The sequence below is a fragment of the Rattus norvegicus genome, chromosome 7 (assembly GCF_036323735.1).
Source record: "Rattus norvegicus strain BN/NHsdMcwi chromosome 7, GRCr8, whole genome shotgun sequence".
Lineage (NCBI taxonomy): Eukaryota > Metazoa > Chordata > Mammalia > Rodentia > Muridae > Rattus > Rattus norvegicus.
In genome coordinates, this window is record NC_086025.1 from 112731740 (window position 1) to 112749548 (window position 17809).

The 17809-nt window shown below is 52.3% G+C and overlaps 1 protein-coding gene across 17 annotated transcripts in view; it reads right to left on the minus strand.

The window, feature by feature from the left end:
* Positions 1-63: 63 nt before the first annotated feature.
* Pla2g6 (phospholipase A2 group VI) overlaps positions 64-17809 on the minus strand; it is a 40176-nt gene continuing 22430 nt past the window's right edge. For 5 of the 17 annotated variants that reach the window (XM_006242002.1, XM_006242003.1, XM_006242004.3 and 2 more), the window contains 12 exons: positions 17251-17433; positions 16677-16785; positions 15159-15323; positions 13477-13555; positions 12474-12545; positions 10123-10286; positions 8448-8598; positions 3206-3342; positions 2714-2868; positions 1466-1633; positions 980-1053; positions 64-768 (listed from right to left, as the gene is read on the minus strand). In XM_006242002.1, coding sequence (XP_006242064.1) covers positions 624-768; positions 980-1053; positions 1466-1633; positions 2714-2868; positions 3206-3342; positions 8448-8598; positions 10123-10286; positions 12474-12545; positions 13477-13555; positions 15159-15323; positions 16677-16785; positions 17251-17433 — 1602 coding nt within the window. In that variant the 3' untranslated portion in view covers positions 64-623. Of the gene's footprint in view, positions 769-979; positions 1054-1465; positions 1634-2713; positions 2869-3205; positions 3343-8447; positions 8599-10122; positions 10287-10806; positions 13556-14420; positions 14450-15158; positions 15324-16676; positions 16786-17250; positions 17434-17809 lie in introns of those variants that run through there. The other 12 variants (NM_001005560.1, XM_063263695.1, XM_006241999.5 and 9 more) reach the window with 7 other exon arrangements.

Consider the following 17809-nt stretch of genomic DNA (forward strand, 5'->3'; position numbering starts at 1 on the left):
ATGTCTGCGGGAGCGGGGCTGGGAACAGCACATCCGTACGTGGCACACATTGCACAGGTGAACTTGAGTGTAAAACCGTTTATTTCACAGTTGAGGTGGCCTTGAGCCCCTCCCCACTCTCCTTCCAGAGAAGAGCATGTGCACAGGATTGACCTTTGGGAGCTAGGAGCGCTCCTTGTGGGGCGGCTGCAGGGTGGAGAGGCTGCAGGTGCGAGGGGCAAAGTCGAATGGCGGAATGGCGCTGGGTTTCATTAGCCTGGATTTCACCTGATGACGGGGTGGAACCCCATTTCTCTAATCCCTGACATCAGGAAGTGGGAGAGGGGGTGGGCAGCAGTGGCCAGGGAGCCTGGGAGGGCCCTCTGGGCACACTGGCCCCTTAGTGTTGATCTCTGATATATGGGGTAGTAGATGGAATCAGTTGTCCTTCATAGTCAGGGGAAGGGGCCGAGGGAACTCTGGGCTTTCAGCCTGGAGTAGTAAAGTGCGGATGGATCAGGAGAGGTGCCTCATGGGGAACCTGTTTGCTCCGAGCCCTAGTCTCAGATGGACATGGAGCGGCAGGCCAGCCTGGCCCGCAGTGTGCCAGGCGGCCCGGCGCACTCCTGCCAGCAGGGCCGGGCTCAGGGAGATAGCAGCAGCTGGACAAGCTTCTGGAACTCCTCCCGGTGCTCATAGATGTAGACCTCGGTCTCCCAGAGGGCGTTGACCAGCACTGCATCACTGACCTCGTCCAGCATGATGTCTGAGCCTAGCTGGGGGTTCAGCCTGTGTGGGGAAAGGAGGAGACAGTCACCCGGAATGAGTCACGCCAGCCTGGATGTGGACAGGAGTTTGGGCTAGGGAACGGAAGACCATCGGTGGCTGGCAGGTGTGTACCCATGAGTCTCATCAGATCATGGTGGGCACAGGCCTCTGTCGGTGACATGTGGGTTGGTGGGTCTCGCCTGGGTGGAGTCAGGCTATGCCTGAACCTTACCTGAAGTACTGGATACCGACCATCTCACACCAGGCCCGGGCACGATCCACAGCCCGCCCATCTGGATCTGTGCACTGGAGGGAAGCCGTCTCAGTAAGGCCAGGTCACGGTGCCCTGGTACCTACCCTCTGGGCTCTGGGCCCTAGGCATTCATTAGCAAAGTGACTTTGCCTAAGTCCACCTCTCTGGGCCCCAGTGACTGGCCTAGCTGTGCAGAGTCCATCCAGGATCACTGAGTAAGGGCTATGACAGGGCCCCTCTCCCCCTTACAGATTTTGTCCATTTGCATTCTGGCCTTCCATATAGCTGCATGCAGTAAGGAATCTGCGGTCAAAGGAGGTTCCACTGTGGAACCTGGTCAGCCTGGAGCCTGAGGCTAGACTGTCACCTAGTGCTGGCTGATGGGTGGACACAGCAGTGTGTGGAGGCCTTGGTCAGAAGTGGAGACCCCAAGAGAGGAAGCCCCAGGGAAGGACACCAACTCACACAGTCCACCACCATCTTGCCCAGTTCCTTGGCTCCAAAAACAGTCTTGGCCAGTTCCCAAGGGTTGCTGGGACGAAAGACATCTACACAGGTTACAGGCACTTGAGGGGACTTTCCTGTCCCCAGAGACACGACTATGGAGAGTTTCTTCACCTTGTTGCCCTGGCCCTGGGATGAGCAGGAAAGGATAGTCAGAGAAGACTTCGCGCAGGTAGGGATAGGAGTCAGAGAGAGGCTTGGCTGGGTGCAGGGCTGAGGGGCAGAAACAAGGCCTTGGAGCGGGAGTACAGGCAGATTCCAATCCTGGCCAGGCCCTGCAGCTGCTCCCTGGGAGAACTGGGGTGGGCATCACAACCACTTCCTGGGACAGGAGAGGGCCTGCTGGGCCACATGGCAGGGACTAGACACTGAGGCTGAGCCGACTAGGGGTGGCCTTACACTTGCTCAACCAGCCCTGCTGCCAATTTGCTGGGTGACCTTGATGGAATCCCCTCCCACTTGGGACCCCAGCTCCTCATCCTAATAGCTTCAACCTAGACTGCACATGTCTCAGGCTGCTTGGACTCCTCAGAATGCCCACTGGGACTTTCATGACTGTGGAAGCCAGCAGTGCACACTGGTCATATGCCTTTCAAGTATGGCACAGGCATAGGACCCTGAGTCCCCAGGGCACCAACATGGACACTGTCACTAGCTGAAGATTAGAAAGCTGAGGCAGGATCAGATTGCCCACCTCCCCTGACACATGGGCCTTGTCACCCTGCTCTAACAACTTGGGTGAGGGCCACTGCCTGTCCTGGGTTCACTGCGGCTGCACTGCCTTGAACCCAGGGGCCTCAGGATAGTTCCAAGCTCAGGAGCCCTTCCCCAGTTCCCAACCGTCTCACACAGGCCCTCCTCCTCCTGCCTCTGCAGGGTGCTCTCCCGGAACTGACACGCCCAGGAGAGTTCTACGTGTGGAGTCTTCAAGTAGGATGTAAGTTCTGCAAGGCAAGGGTGTGTCCCAGTTGGGTAGCATAGCCTATGCAGTGGCTCCTGGACTAGTAGCAGGTGCCGGCCATTGATCTCAGACTTCTGTATACTCAGCATGCATGGGACCTCAAAATTCTTCTAGCAGGGACACGGCCCATCAGATGGACCCCTCAGGAGATATGATTGCTGCTGAGTGTTGAACAGGCAAGAATATCAAAGCTGTTCTCATCCACGGTGTGTGGTCATGTCCAAACCGTGACTTGAGAAGACTCTCACCTTGCGGATCATATCCTGATTGTACTCATGGATTTCAGTCATGGCATCCAGTGTGGGGTTGTTGGCCAGCAGCCCACCATCCAAGAAGCGTCCATTGGGCCGGAAATAGGTTGGGGCTGCCCCACTGCTCCGGGCTGCCCGCCATACTAACTGGTCTAGGGGTGGAGAAGGGGAGTAGCTCAATGACATAAGGCCTGTCCCTTCAGATCTCAGGGTGGGTAGGGAAGTTCAGGAAGAAGGGGAACTAGGAAGTCCCTGGAACCAGGACCCACAAGGCCTTGCTGCTGGGTTGCTATCCCGATGAAAGGCTGTGTGTCACTGTGGATGTCCAGGGGCCCCTTGAGCTCTCTGAGGCCTGACAGGCTCCAATGGCACCCGCCCTTAGCCAACTAAGACCAGGGAAGTGATGTGGGTGGGGAGGGCGTCTAGTGCTTTGTCTGTACTCTCCAGCCCCAGGGCTCCAGTCCTTCCACCAACTCGCACAGTGCTGACCTGCAGGCTGGGTGGGCGGCTTCAGGTTAATGTTTGGGGTACAGCGAGGTTCCCGAACGGCCTCTGGGGCGTCGTAATTCCGGAAGAGGTGGAGCTCTGCTGGCTGCCGGTCTGACAGTGTCCCTGTCAGCATCACCCTGTAGAGAGCAAAGGAGGAGAGCTGGTCCAGCCACCCATCATCTCTTCAGCAGGCTCATGCCCTAGCCCTGTTCTAAACGGACTCTTCCCTGGCTGGCCCGTCACAGGCATCTCTGTAGACTGGGCAGCCTCTTGAAGGGAACTGGGCCAACCCTGCCCTATCTACTGACAGAATTTCCTTCTATCCTATAACCCCATTCAGGAAATTCACCCCAGGAGGTTACCAGGGCAAGAGCAGGCTGCACAGAGCCACTGGGGGCAGCATCTGTTGTTAAAATAGATGACCAGCAACACCAATGTCCATCAGCTTGGCAGTTGCTATAGAGCTGTGGCACCTTACTCTGAGGGTGCTGTGTGACTGAAGAAAAGCTAAGGTGGCACTTACTTGGGGGACAGTGCCTTCAGCCTGCTGCGTTATTTAAAAACAAACGGAGAGATGTAACTACTCACCTGAGTAGAGACCAACCCTGGAAGGTCCCTGGGAGGAGTGGGCAGATTGCAGCTCCATGATACTGGGGTGGGGGTGGGGGTGGGGTGGGGTGTGCTTCCCACTGTGACCTTTGACACCTTCCTTTATGTCTTCTTTCTACTATCCTTTCAAGAGCCCATTAAAAAGTCATACCCCTCCAACCCCCAGAGAAAGCTCAGCAGTCAAGACACTTCCTGTTCTTTCAGAGGACCTGAGTTCAATTTTCAGAACCCACATGATGGCTTACAACCATCAGTAACTCTAGACCCAGAGAATCTGACGCCCTCTTTTGGCCTCTGCAGGCACCAGGCGTGTCTACATGCACAGACGCGCATGCAGAAAGAGCACTCATAAACAAAATAACTGTGTGAAGAAGGTTCCTCCTAACCCCGTGACACCAAGAGCCTGGGCACAGACCCTTGAGAATTAGCGTGTGTTCAGATCCTTGCACAGTCCAGGTTACTGTGAGCAGCAGCTAGCCACCCTGTGTAACTAGTTCTAACTGGATCAGCAGCCCAACACACGTGTCGGTGAATGATGAGAATCAAACCTGGGTCCTCTGGAAGACTGGATAGTGCTCTAACCACTGGGTCATCCCCCAGATCCTGGTTTTAATCTTTTGTTGTTGTTTTGTTTTGTTTTTGAGACAGGGTTTCTCTGTGGAGCCCAGGCTGTCCTGGAACTCACTCTGTAGACCAGGCTGGCCTGGAACTCAGAGATTCCCCCTGCCTCTGCCTCCAGGAGATACAAGTGCTCTAGTTTCAGTGCACCCTGGGACTCTGGTGCACATGCCCCCTCAGCGGTGCAGCAACACACATACTCAAATATCAAAAATGAATCTGCTTTACAAAACCCAAACTGTCAGACCTTGCAAGCAGGTTAAACTGTTGGTAGCCTCAAACAGGCCACTGTGGGAGTCTTCAAGAGAATCAGCAAACACTAAACTCAGGCTTCTAAAGTCAGGGTTTTCAAGCATGCTTTGTCACACTAGATAATTTCACATTTTCAGAAATATTTTTTTCTTTTCTTTTTTCGGAGCTGGGGACCGAACCCAGGGCCTTGCGCTTGCTAGGCAAGTGCTCTACCACTGAGCTAAATCCCCAACCCCCAGTTTTTAGAAATATTAGTCCTGTGGGTTTTTTTTTTTTTTTTGTGTCTTTCTAAAGATGGCTTTAAAATACAGGAAAATGTCTGGGTGTGTAGTTCAGTGGTAGAGTGCTTGCCTAGTTGAACGAAGATCTAGTTCAACTTCCAGCACCACCTTAAAGCTTTGAAATCTCACAGGCCCAAAATCTCAGCAGTAGGGACAGGAAGGTCCAGGGCCAAAGTCATCCTTAACTGTCTACCAAGGCTAGGGCCAGTCTGGGCTATATGAAATGATGCCTCAAGATAAAACCAACCAACGAACCCAGAAAACTAATGATAAATGGGGACCTGAGCTGTTGAATGTCTCTTGTTCTCCACAGTGTAATACTCCTAGTCAAGCTGGGCCTCTTAAGTTAAGCACGCACTAAACACACATGGAAAAGGAGTACGTGAGTTTTGAAGAATTGGAGGAGACTCAAACTCTAAACTCAAGTTTTTAAACTGTGGAGGAAGAGGGGAATATGAAACCAAAAGACAGCAAAAGAACTGCCTGTCTAGGAGCTGTGTGACCTGAATGAGTATGGCCTCCATAGCTCAGGTATTTAAATCCTTGGTCCCCAGTTGGAAGACTGTTTTCAAAGATTAGGGGGTGTGGTCTTGTTGGAGGAGGTGTCACTGGGGGTGGACTCTGAGGTTCCAAAAGGCCGTGCTGAGTCTCATCCCTCACTCTTTTTGCCTGTAGAACAGGATGTAAGCTCTCAGCTACTGCTCTAGCACCAGGCCTGCCACCTTGTGGACCATGTGCTTCCTGACATGATGGTCATGGGCTACACCCTCTCAAATGATGCCAGCCCTAATTAAATGCTTCCTTTTATAAGTTGCTCTGGTCATTGTGTCTCTCACAACAGATGAGAAAGTTAGACAGCAGATAAAGGTTCTCTCCCATCCTGTAGACCAACTGCTCTCCCCACTGACTTCTCTGCTGTACAGAAACTCTCTATTTTCATGCAGTCCCATCTGTTGATACTTGGGGCTAGTTCCTGTGCTGTTGGTAAAAGTTCTTACCCATTCCAGTATCTTGAGGGGTATCCCCTGTGTTTTCTGCCAGAAGATTCAGTATTCCAAGTTTTAAGTTACAGTATTTGGTTCACCTTGAATGGATTTTTGTATAAGATAAAAGATAAGAATCTAATTTCATCTTGCAGGTGGATATCTAGTTTTCCCAGTACCACTCATTAACAGGCTGTCTTTTCTTCTGAAGCATGTTTTTGCCACCTTTGTCAAAAATAAAATAGCTTGCTGTTTGGTTTCTGAGTCCTCTGTTCTGCTCTACTGCTCACTTTTACAGCACACCAGGCTGCCTTTATCACTGTGGCTCTAGCACAATTTGAGGCACTGTCCAACCTCCAGCAGTGCCCTCACTCCCTACAACCGCTGTGGCTATTCATGGTCTTCTGTGAGTCTATAAATTCTCCATTTGTCTCTTCTAAAACTGCTGAACATGACATTGGAATTTTGAGAGGTCCTGCACTAAGTTTATTAAGTCAAGTTTGGCGGTTTGGACATTTTCACAAATTAGTTCTCCCAATCTAAGACTATGGACTGTCTTTCTCCCACCTTGTATCTTCACTGCTTTCCTTTTCAATATCTCAAAATTTTCATTGTAAGCATCTTTCTCTTCTTTGATTAGATATATTCCTAAATACTTTCTTTTTACAGTTATTCTGAATGGAATATTTCTCCTAATTTATTTCTCTGAGGGTGCACTGTTCACATAAATAAAGGCTACTATTTTTTAATTGATTTTGTATCTGCAATTTTACTGTGTTTATTAGGTCTAAGAGTTCCAGTCAACTCAGTGGGGTCTTTTAAGTGAACAACTGTGTTGTCTGTAAGTAGGGATAGTTTGACTTCTTCCCTTGCTGTTGTTTTCTCTCTTATGTCTTTCTCCTGTCTAGTTGCTGTGGGAGAGGGGGCAGGAGAGGGGACATCCTCATCTCGCTCTTGAGTTTAGAGGAAGACGAACGGTGGCCTCATTACAGATAAACACACTAGACTTAGGAAAGAAACAGCCGTGTCCAACAGAGCAACTCAGCAGACCCTCAGAAGTGACAAAGGGAAGGAAAAGAAATATCAATGATCCAGCAAGACAGAACACCACCAAACAAACTTACAGGAAACAGAAAAACCCACTTCTATAGTAACCTTAACTGGAAACAGCCCCAAAACATCCCTGAAATCATACATACCGATGGACTGGATCAAAAAACAAGAACCAGCCAGGTATGGTGCTGCACACCTTTAATCCCAGCACTTGGGAGGCTGGGGCAGTCAGATCTCTGTTTGAGGCCAGCCTGGTCTACAGAGTGAATTCTAGGACAGCTCTGTCTCAAGAAACAAACAAACAAACAAAAAAACAAACAAAACCAAAACAAGAACCAACTATATGCTATCACCAAGAAACCCACTTAGCCAGTAAGTCCAAGGCCTAATACCAAAGGGTGGGAAACAAACCACCAAGAACACGGTGTGTAAACCAGCAGGGGTGGTTATCCTGCTGCCAACAAAGAAAACCAAACCAGAACTAACTAGACGTGATAAGAAGAGACACTATATATTAATGAGAGGAACAGTTCATCACGAGGGTACGATTGTTAGTACTTATGGGTCAAACATTAGAGCCCCCAATTGCATAAACAAATAAAAGACCACACGGGTCCTGAGATAACAGTGGAGACTTCAATGTTCCGCTCTCATATTCAAGCTAGGTCTCCTAAGCTTAAAACAGATAAAAATATACTGTGTCTCTGGGGCACTGCAGACCTGGCCCAGCAGAGATGCCTGATCCTGGCCATGGGGTAGGTGTCAGCTAGGCCAAGCATATGCACCCCTCTTACCTGGCACACAGGAGGGCTATGTGTTCAAGGCTTGATTAACTGAACGAGCCAAGACTTGTAAGTGCCAAGGGCTAAGAATCAGCACATGGTAGAAATTTGGACCTCAGTTCTCTACCTGGCTAGTTCTTGTTTCTTGATCCAGTCCATCGTTATGTTACTATAGAAGGGGATTTTTCTGTTTCCTGTAAGTTTGGTGGTGGACTGTCTTGCTTTATCCTCCAGCCCAGTGCATGAGGACCAAGGACCAACTCCTCTGAGTCACACCCCTTCCCCCTTTTCCAGCTTTATCTGGAGGCTGGAGCACTCTGCTTCGTCCTGGACAGCTCTCTTGGGTACTGGCCTCTCATTCTTCTTGCTCACGTGACTTTCTTTTAGCCCCATGGTGTCCGTGAGAACAAGTCTGTAAAGTACCCTGACAATATCCCATGAAGGGTGAGAGGTCATGAGACCTGCCAAAGTCACCCAGCTGGCTTGGAGAAAGGAGGCCCCACTCTCTCCAGGAAGCTCCAGGTTCGGGCCCCTCCCAGTGCCCTCCTCCCCATGCATGTGACAGTCTCCCCATGTTCTCAGGAGGAGCCCCTCATCTAGATGGGATGAGGTGCTGTCCTGCTCCTCAGAGATGGGCAGAGCAGGAAGAGGGAATATGGCTTACTTGGGTTTCTTGACATCTGTCATCTTGGTGTGCTCCCCAAACTCACGCTTCAGGAACTCCTCCAGGGGCCCAGACTCATAGGGCCGTGAGCCCCGAAACACCTCATCCTTCATACGGAAGTACACGCCACGCATATAGGCCATGGATTTACCTAGGGGAAGAGATGAGGAGCTGGGGAGACCCCAGGATGATGTACAGGTCCCCAGGGAAGACAGCATGCTAAGCACCCACAAGCTTCCATGGCAGCACTCACAGGAGGTAGTGGAGGAAGGGTAATCTGCCAAAGGGCTAACGGAGGGGCTTCCAGGCCCTTCTATGAAGCCGACCCACACAGGCAGAAAGCCCCATCTCAGGATTCTCTATCTAATTTGGTATTACTAAAAAGGGCCTTGAAGATAGAAAATTGTACAAAGGCTGGTCCCAGCTCCCTGTCATCATAAAAGAACAGCACTGTCCTCTGAGCCTGTAGGCCAGACAGGTTATGGGGAAGGAGATATCCAGTCATATTATAAGTTCCCTAGGGTCTGGGGTGTGCAAACAGAGGGACCTGATGAAGCAGGACTTGTGCCTGTCTGAGGCTGAACTAAGCAGCTTTTTCCTCTCCTGCCACAGCTCTGCCAATCTGAAGATAGGCTGGGACCTCTGCCCACTCTGCAGGAAGCAGACCCCATACCCTGTGGGCAGAGTAGGTCCTGAGGTAGTTCTCTCACAGGAGGCTGGAAGGGACTCTGGGCCTCTGATATCAGGGGAGAGCAGGGCTGACTCCCCGAGGCCAGCACTAGCTCTGGTCTGATGTTCAGTGTGATCTTCTCTGGCCCTCAGACTCCCATGTGCTCACCCCACACGACTAGGATGACAATGCCACACAAAAGAACCATTTGACAGTCGACTGCCACTGATGACAATCTCGCCTGCAACTTTCAATGGGGTAGATGTCCAGAGCCCCACAGGAAATGGTTCCTGACAGCTTCTGGGGAAGCCTGTAGGCTGACCTCACAGCCTCATCCTAGGGCCCAGCAGATGCCCAGATGTCACTATCTTACCAGGAGCTTTCTGAAGCCATGCCTCAGCTCTGACCTCAGACCCAGAGCCCACAAGCTCTCATGCTACCCTGAGGGTGGAGGAAGGGGTCTCCAAGGCTTTGAATCACCAGGATCCCCATTTCAGCAGATACTTTAGAAAACACGGAACCTGGTCATCCGCCAGGCAAGGGATGCCATTTGGGGAGGTGGAGACCAGGGACAAGGCCTACTGGGATGCAACTGAGCCCAACTCTAGGAATGTCCAACCAGCCAGCAATACACAGCTCAATCCCTCCCCGGAGGAGCTGTCAGGCCACCTGGATGGCAGCACTGGCCCTCCATGGCAACCTCAGTTAACCAAGTGCTGCAAATCTGCAAAGCTACATGAAAGGAGGCAGGTTGGTGGCTGTGAGGTGACGGCCTGAGACTCCCACAGATGTGTCTGTGGCTCTGGCATCCTCTGATTGTCTCCAGAAATGTCTGTTCCATCCACCGGAGCAGCAGCCAGCAGGGTCTGTGGCACTGCCTTTCAGGAGCGCGTGCTTGGAGGTGGATGAAGACCATGGATACATAACAGCCTCCTAACTTACTCCGCCATGTATGGGCAGCTGGCCAGCCCTACCCATCCCACAATGCCCCAGGGCTATGCTCACTGTGTAGAATGGCCAGGGCCAGGATGCCGCCTGTGCTGGTTCCTGCCACCCAGTCGAAGAGGTCCTTGGTAGCCACACCTGAGGCCTTCTCAATGGCAATGAGAAGCTGGATGATGACCAGGCCCTTCACGCCCCCTCCATCCAAGCAGAGCAGGTGGTCATGGCTGCAGTGAGGACAGCAGTGGGCCAAGAGGGTGTCATGATGGCTCTCTTAGCCTGGCCTGAGTGCCCTGAGCTTGTATACAGCAGGTATACATGAACAAAGCAACAGAGCCTGTGAGGAGCCTACTAGCAGGCCAAGGCAGGGGAGAAGAAAGCTTCAAGTGTGCAGAGACAAGATGGCTGGGGCCAGATAGAGATCAGGGTAGGGACTGGGGTGGGGGGGGGTAAGGACTGGGATGAGGAGAGGGTAGGAGGCAAAGCCAGAAGTCAAGTGAGGAGCAGGGTCAGGGGCAGTGAGTCAGCTGCAGGCCTGACCCAAGGCCTGTAGGAAGTAAATAGGAAAGAGAAAGAAGGGCTGGTTCCCTCCAGCAGGGTCAGGGATCACTCCTCAAGAGAGATCAGGGAAGGAAGTGGCAGGGAGGCAGGGAAGTCTGTGATGAGACCAGGGGAAGGGCAGCTAGCATTAGCTCACTTCACACCAGAGCCCCTCAGAGGAGGCTACACTCTACTGTCCTTATTATCTTGGTAAGAGGGTCAGAAGTCAGGGGCATGGTATAAAGTCGCATATGCTTAGTTTCTGAGTCACACACTAGGGGGCTTATCCAACCTCTACGAATGCAGTCATAAACTGAGTTGAAGCATAAGTGTGTGATTTTGTTGTTACACAATCACATGGTTCTTGTGCATGACCCCTGTAGATGACAATGTCATGACCCAATGTGAAAAGGTTGTACATTCCTGTTAGAACCTGCCCGATCCACCCTAGTTCCAAAGATGGCAGAAAATGCAATGGTGCCAGGCCTTTATGGATGTGTCCTGGGGATACTCGTACGCTCAACCCTTCCTTTTAAGCTCATTTCTCACCTCAGTTTTATGATTTTGTTATGTTTTTGGTTTTATGAGACGATCCTCCTTCCCCAGTCACTAGAGTGCTGAGGTTTACAAACCACTGCCAAATGTGACCATTGGCTTTAACTGTCAGCTTGACACAACTGAGAATCACCTGAGAAGAGTCTCCACTGGGTTAGCTGCTCAGATCTGTAGGGGAGGAGGAGCCCAGCCCTCTGTGGGCAGCACCATCCCTTAGGGAGTGAGTCTTGAACTCTATACAAGTGGCAAAATCAAGCTAAGCACAAGCAAGTTGAGCATGCACACTCTAATTTCTCTGGGCTCTTGAATGAGGATGCAATGTGACTAGTTTGTTTGAAATTCCTGCCTTGACTCCTCGCAGTGGTGGACTGTAATCTAGAATTAGACCATGAAACAAAACTCCTTTCTCCCCTAAGATGACTTGTCTGTTTTACTTCAGCAGCATCAAAAAAACAAAACAAAACAAAAACAAAAACAAAACAAACAAAAAACAAAAAACAAAAAAACAAAAAAACAACCCCCCCCCCAAAAAAAACTAGGTACCCACCCAGTGCCAGCAGGACTGGCTGGAGCAGCTGTCCCAGCCCCAAATTCCCTGGCCTGCTGCCCTCCAAGGCACTGTCCTTTGCTTGTGCTCCACCTCTGGACACAAAGCCCCAGGACAGGGCGGCTGGGCTCTGCATGGCACTGCATGTCAACAGGCATGAGGGGGAGCCAGTGAAGCAGGCCCATGTGACGCTCCTTTAGGAGTCTCTAAACTAGACATGTGGTCACTCAGTGAACTCGGAGAGCAGCAGGGGCAGCAGCACAGATGAGGGAAGTCTGGACAACCCTGGTCAGAAGGGCTTGAGGAAACAGGCAAGACTCAGCTATAGGCTTGGCCAGAGCAAGGTTAGCCTGTGACTGAAGCTCTCATTCCCCTGTGGGTCCTCAGGATCTCCTAACTCCTCACATGCCAGCCCAGCAGGCACACCCTGCCTACTAGAGAATCCACCTTTTCCTCTTCTTCTGGTCAGGGCTAGTCCTCTCCCCTGGGGTACAGCTGCTCTGCCTGGGCCTCTGTGGACGTTCATGCATATGTACAGACATACGGAATGATGTATGGTTGCAGGAGGCACTGTGGAAGCAAGAGCCAGGATGTTAAAGGAGTAGGTGTGTTTCCGGGTCATGTGTAAGCAGTGACCATGGAAAGAAGGGGGCTTGTGGGCCACAGGAGCAGCAGCTGTGGCTGATGATGGTCGTGATTTCTCTGAGGGCCTGCAGTGAACCTTGGAAGGCCTGGCAGAGCCTTCACTCTAACTCACCCTGTGTCACCTCACCTCTCAGACTGGAAATCTGTTGTTCCTCCCAGGAAGGCCTCCAGCAAGAGGGAACCAAGAGTGGATAACAGTCTGTGATAACAAAGGGAGGCTGTGGAGATGGCAAGTCCTTGTCATGGCCACCAGGAGCACTGGGCAGCGCTTGCCAAGGCCTGTGCCTCAAGAGCAAGACTTGGAAGTACTCAATGGTGGTGGGGCCTAGGAATTAGGATCCTGACAGGGATATTAATGCTATGCTAGGAGTGGGTTCTGGCCCCTAGCACCAGAAAGGAATTCTCTACCAGTCTAGTAACTCAGGTTCATAGCCAAGCCCACACCTGCATATCTCCTGACTTCTGTTCATTTTTTCCTGTAAGTTGTAACACTGTCCAAAGTAGTGACAGAGCAAGAGATTTGTGGAAACCAGAATACAGATATAGATATCGTGTATCGTGTGTGTGTGTGTGTGTGTGTGTGTGTGTGTGTGTGTGTGTGTGTGCGCGCGCGCACACACGCTATCCCAGCATTTTCTCTTAATGCAGGCAAGGGTTGGACCCAGGGTACAAGACCTATGGCTGGGTGTTTCCCCTGGTAGGACCTGGTGACCATGAGAGGACCCAGTCTCCATCACTCTGTCCGCCTCCCAATCCCACGTCTTACCCAGGAAATACCACCTGGGAAGAAGTGACCATGGAGGGAGGAAGGTGGGTAAGGAAACCAGCAGCAGCGAGAAACAGATGCAGATACCTCTCTCCAGAAGGGATTCAGGCTACCTTCTCCCCACAAATAGCAGTTAAGGAAAGACAATGAAACCACACTGCTATAAGCCCAAGCTCATCCAGCTGCACGGCCCTGTGCTGGGACAGAGGGGACATCATCTGCCCCTAAGGAGTTGTCACAGGCTCCAAAGGCTTGGGCCTCCACCATGATGGCTAGGAGGAGCTCCCAGCACAGGGTGGGGACGAGGGAAAGCCCGCTGAGGGCCTCGGGTCTAACACACCAGGCTGGTCCTCACCCCACATACCTTCGCTTCTCATCCCTCATGGAGCTCAGGATGAACGCTGGCTTCCGGGCTCGGGAGACGGGCATGAGGTCCTGAAGCTCTGTGGGAATAGGGCAGGTTATCCTGAGGCCAGCAGCTCTCTTCCCAAGACCCTGTGGGTCTCTAGAGAAACAGAACTGTGTCCCCCCGTGGGGTGCATCTCCCCATGGTGGGTCCTATCCATCTATGTCCCCACCATCTGCCTCCAGCCCCAGGATAAAGCTGAGCTAGGGTGTCACAGGCCTGCTAGGCAAAGGTGAGCTGGGATGAGGGAGACCACTGCTTTGGGAAGGCCTCCCTACTTACCTAGCTAGCTCTCAGATACTCATACATCTGCTCCTATGACCCTGCTTGACCTCCCAAGTGTGTCTTGTGGTCTGTCAAAGCCATGCTGCTGACAGCCACCACACATGCCTTGACCACAGTCCACAGACCTCAAAAGGACTTTATTATTGAGGACACTACTCAGGGCCAAACTCCATGGATGAGGGGAAGCATCCCAGTTGTCCATACCTCGGACCTCCCTTCTCTTTGTCCCAGGTCTAAACACTTCCTCCATGCCTCTGGGCTCATATCCACCCATCTGCCCATCTGGTCCTCTGTGTACTTCCTCCCAACCCTTGCCCCTGCATAGCTGGGTTGACAGCCACTGTGCAGAGACTAGAGGCAGCGAGGCAGGAAGGTACCAGCAGTGGCTCCCGCAGCAGGCACATGCCACAGAGCAGACAAGGTACACATGCAGGAAACTGACCAGCAAGGCAGCTGATGGTGCCAGGGACAGACAGGTATAGGGAAGGTGCCTAGGCCTGGGTGTGCAGCTCGAGAAAGGGTGGAGGTGGGGGACTAGAACTACAGTGGGACAAGGCAGGCTCAGCAGCTTCTTTAGGCACAGGCATTACCCATTCACCGCCACACCCCAGGCCTACCATCCAGCCTGGTTTGAGTGACTGCCTGCCTGTAAAACGGAGAGAGAAAGATGGTGTGCTGGGGGATTTTAGCTTCTTGGTCCTCCAGAGTTCTAGGCCTGGCTAGGTTGGCTTGGCAGGAGAGGCCTGGCTTGGGGTCTCTACCTCCACAGTTAGTGAAGTTTGGCTGGTTAAGACTCAATCTGTTTAGGGACTCTAACTTCCAAGCATCGTAGGTCCCTGAGTGGGCCGGGACACCAAAGACCCTGAACAGACCCCATCTACTCTGGAACTGTCTTTAAGGGCTTTAGTGACACACAGGGGTTAAGGTTGACTGCTTGGTCACCTTAAAAGCCTGTAGGAAACTAAAGGAGCCAGCAGGGGGCGTATCAAGGCTCTTGTTAGACAGATGCAAACAGTGTGAGAGTTAAAGTCAGTGGCCAGGCAGCTCCCTCACTACTCACCCTTCCTCTCAGGGAAGCAGAGGCTGTGACAACGCTCACCTGAGAGGTGTCATGGGAAATGACCCCCTGAGCATGTCCAGAGCATTTGCTCAGGGATGATGGACCATGGAACCTCACCCAGTGACCCAGTGGGCATCAGGAGCCGTGGGTCTTTTGGTTGCCTACACTGGCTAGTAACGCTTGGCTCTCCTCCCTTCAACTACTGCAGCCTGAAGCCCTGTTCCTTTCAGTGGGGGCTCCTGGGAGTCAAAGCCCAGACACAGCTGGGGAGGAGGGAGGGCAAGCAGCAGCCTACCTAGGTTGTTTAAGCTGATCGTTGGAGGCTGAGTTCTGTCCAGGGAGAAGAAGGGGTGAGGTCCAGCTGCAGAGCTCTGCTCCGTGGAGACCCCTTGTATGAATGGGAAGTGGTAGTCGGCCCCCACCGTTTTCAGCAGAGTCAAGAGCGCCTTCCTGGTAATCACTTGTCAGGGTTTGGGAAGGAGAGATGGCACAGGGCAGACATATTGTCAACATCAAGTGAGGCTCTCCTCACACATGGTCCCTATCTAGCACATGGTGACCCGGCTGGGTGAGTGACTACTGACTGGGGTGTTAACAGGTCAGCTACATTAAAGCAGCCTCCTGGCACCAGGGAAGGGGCTGAGGACTGGGGGATACAGCAGGAGGAGGCCAGAGTCACAGGCTCAGTTCTGTCTTTCCTTCTACACCAGCTGAGATTCAAAGCTCCTAACTCCATGGTTGGCAGTTCTCAAAAATGACAAAAGCCAGAGCTGGAGAGATGGCTCAGTGGCTAAGAGCACTGACTGCTCTTCCAGAGGTCCTGAGTTCAATTCCCAGAAACCACATGGGATCTGTAATGAGATCTGATTCCTTCTTCTGGTGTGTCTGAAGATGGTGACAGTGTGTTCATAAACATAAATAACTTTTCTTCTTCTTCTTCTTTTTCTTCTCTTTTTTTTTTTTTTTTTTTTTTTTTTGGAGCTGGGGACCGAACCCAGGGCCTTGCGCTTGCTAGGCAAGCACTCTACAACTGAGCTAAATCCCCAACCCCATAAATAACTCTTAGAAAAAAAAAAAAAAAAAAAAAAAAAAAGCTGTCTCTTTCGGAGTCCCAGAGGATGAGCCAGCCAATGGCACTAACCCTACTGTACAGAGGCGAACAGGGAAGGACGCCATGACTAGCAGCAGTACCTTTGCTGGCATCCTTGGACTTTATGTCTTTTCTATAGGGTTGGTTCTGAACCCAGGGCTGGGCACAGCTGGAGAAGGGAGGTGAAGAGAGAGAAGAGGGGAGGGAAGAGAGAGAAGAGAGGAGAGGAGAGGAGGGGAGAGGAGAGGAGAGAGAAGGGCCCATTTAGGTTGTTTAGGTGGAGGTGAGGCTAAGCTCTCTGTTGGGAAAAGGGGTCAAACAATCAGGGCCACACCCACACTGACCCCGCACTCCTTCAAGCTCTCCAGAGGCAATCAGTGGATGGGGCAGCAGTGCGCATGCGACTCTGTGCAGGCCCCCAGCAGGTATGAAGCATGGGCACGTGTGGCATGCATGGCGCATGCAATGGCATATGCTTGTTCTGCTGCTGCAGACCTGACCCAGCCCACCCTCACCCTGAGCACCATGCCCAGCAAGCCCTCGATGGGCCTGCATCTACTGTGCCGAGCCGTCCATGGGGAAGAAGATTCCCTCCCATAAGCTGCAGAAGCTCCTGGCCACTCAGCTGGAGCAGCTGGGCCAGTGTGACATCTACAGTTGGGACGCCCTCCTTGGTCTCAATGCCCTCCCTGAAACTCTGGCACCAGATTGCAGAGTACATACGCTTGCTGATCTTGGAAGCTATGAATGCAGGAGTCTCCCCAAAGTCATTCGGGGTGTCTACTTCTGCCCCAAATACAATGAGGGCTTTGACCATCTCCATGTTATCTTTCTGTTGGGAATGGAAAGTGAGAAAAGTAAGCAATTCCCTGAGACCCCACCCACAGCTAGCCACAGGGCCTCCTGACTGCCAATGAATGGTGCTTGAAGACTGGTGCCTCCCAAGACCTCCAGAGCATCCCTCTGTCCTTCCACGGGTCCTTAATGTAGCTGACCGCTTCCTTCTGTCTCAGGGTCCCTCCTGTACTCTCATCTGGGACTAAGAGGACAGCACGTTGTGCTCTCTTCTCTAACTAAGATCAGACTGCTGTCTCGTCACACCACAGAAGCGTTAAGGGCTGGTGGTCTCTCCTAACAAAGAGGCTGTGCCATGCACTTTGGGCTGATGATGTAGCAGTTGGGGAAAGGAGAGTGAGCGTGAGCTGAGTTCTGTCTCTCTTGTTCCTCCCACACCCCCACCATGGATCAGTTGGGGAGCTGGGGGAGCCAGCACAGGGGCCATGTGCTGCAGGCTCACCGACATGGCCAGATGCAGTGGTGTGTTCCCATGCTCTCCTCGGGCACCTGCGTTGGCCCCATAGGTCAGCAGCACCATGACACAGTCAAAGCGGTTGCGCGTCACCGCCACGTGCAGGGCTGTGTTCCCCGAGGCACTTGTGCTGTCCACGTCACAGCCCCTCTTCAGAAGCATTCGGGCCATCTGGGGACACAGACCAGGTGGGTGCTCAGGCCGCAGCCCCCTGAGCAGTCCTCCAGTAGGAGCAAAGAGAAGTCCAGAAGCAGCCCCAGTTCTGGGAGTGACCCTAGACCTTAACCCACACACACCAGCTCCCCAGGAACTGAGTGACAGTTAGGTGAAGACTGATCTAGAAGCTCGTGGCCCTTTCCTAGAGCTGCAAAGGCTTCTCCAGGCCCCGTCCCACAAGCACCAACTCCCTGATGTATCCATGGGATGTGTTCCGGGTCTTTCATGGTATACTGGCTCACTCTGAACTGAGACAGTGGGGAGGACAGTGCTGAGCCCAAAGCCCCACCAATCCTCCTGCAGTCTGAGCCTGGATCAGTCACTGCGGCCC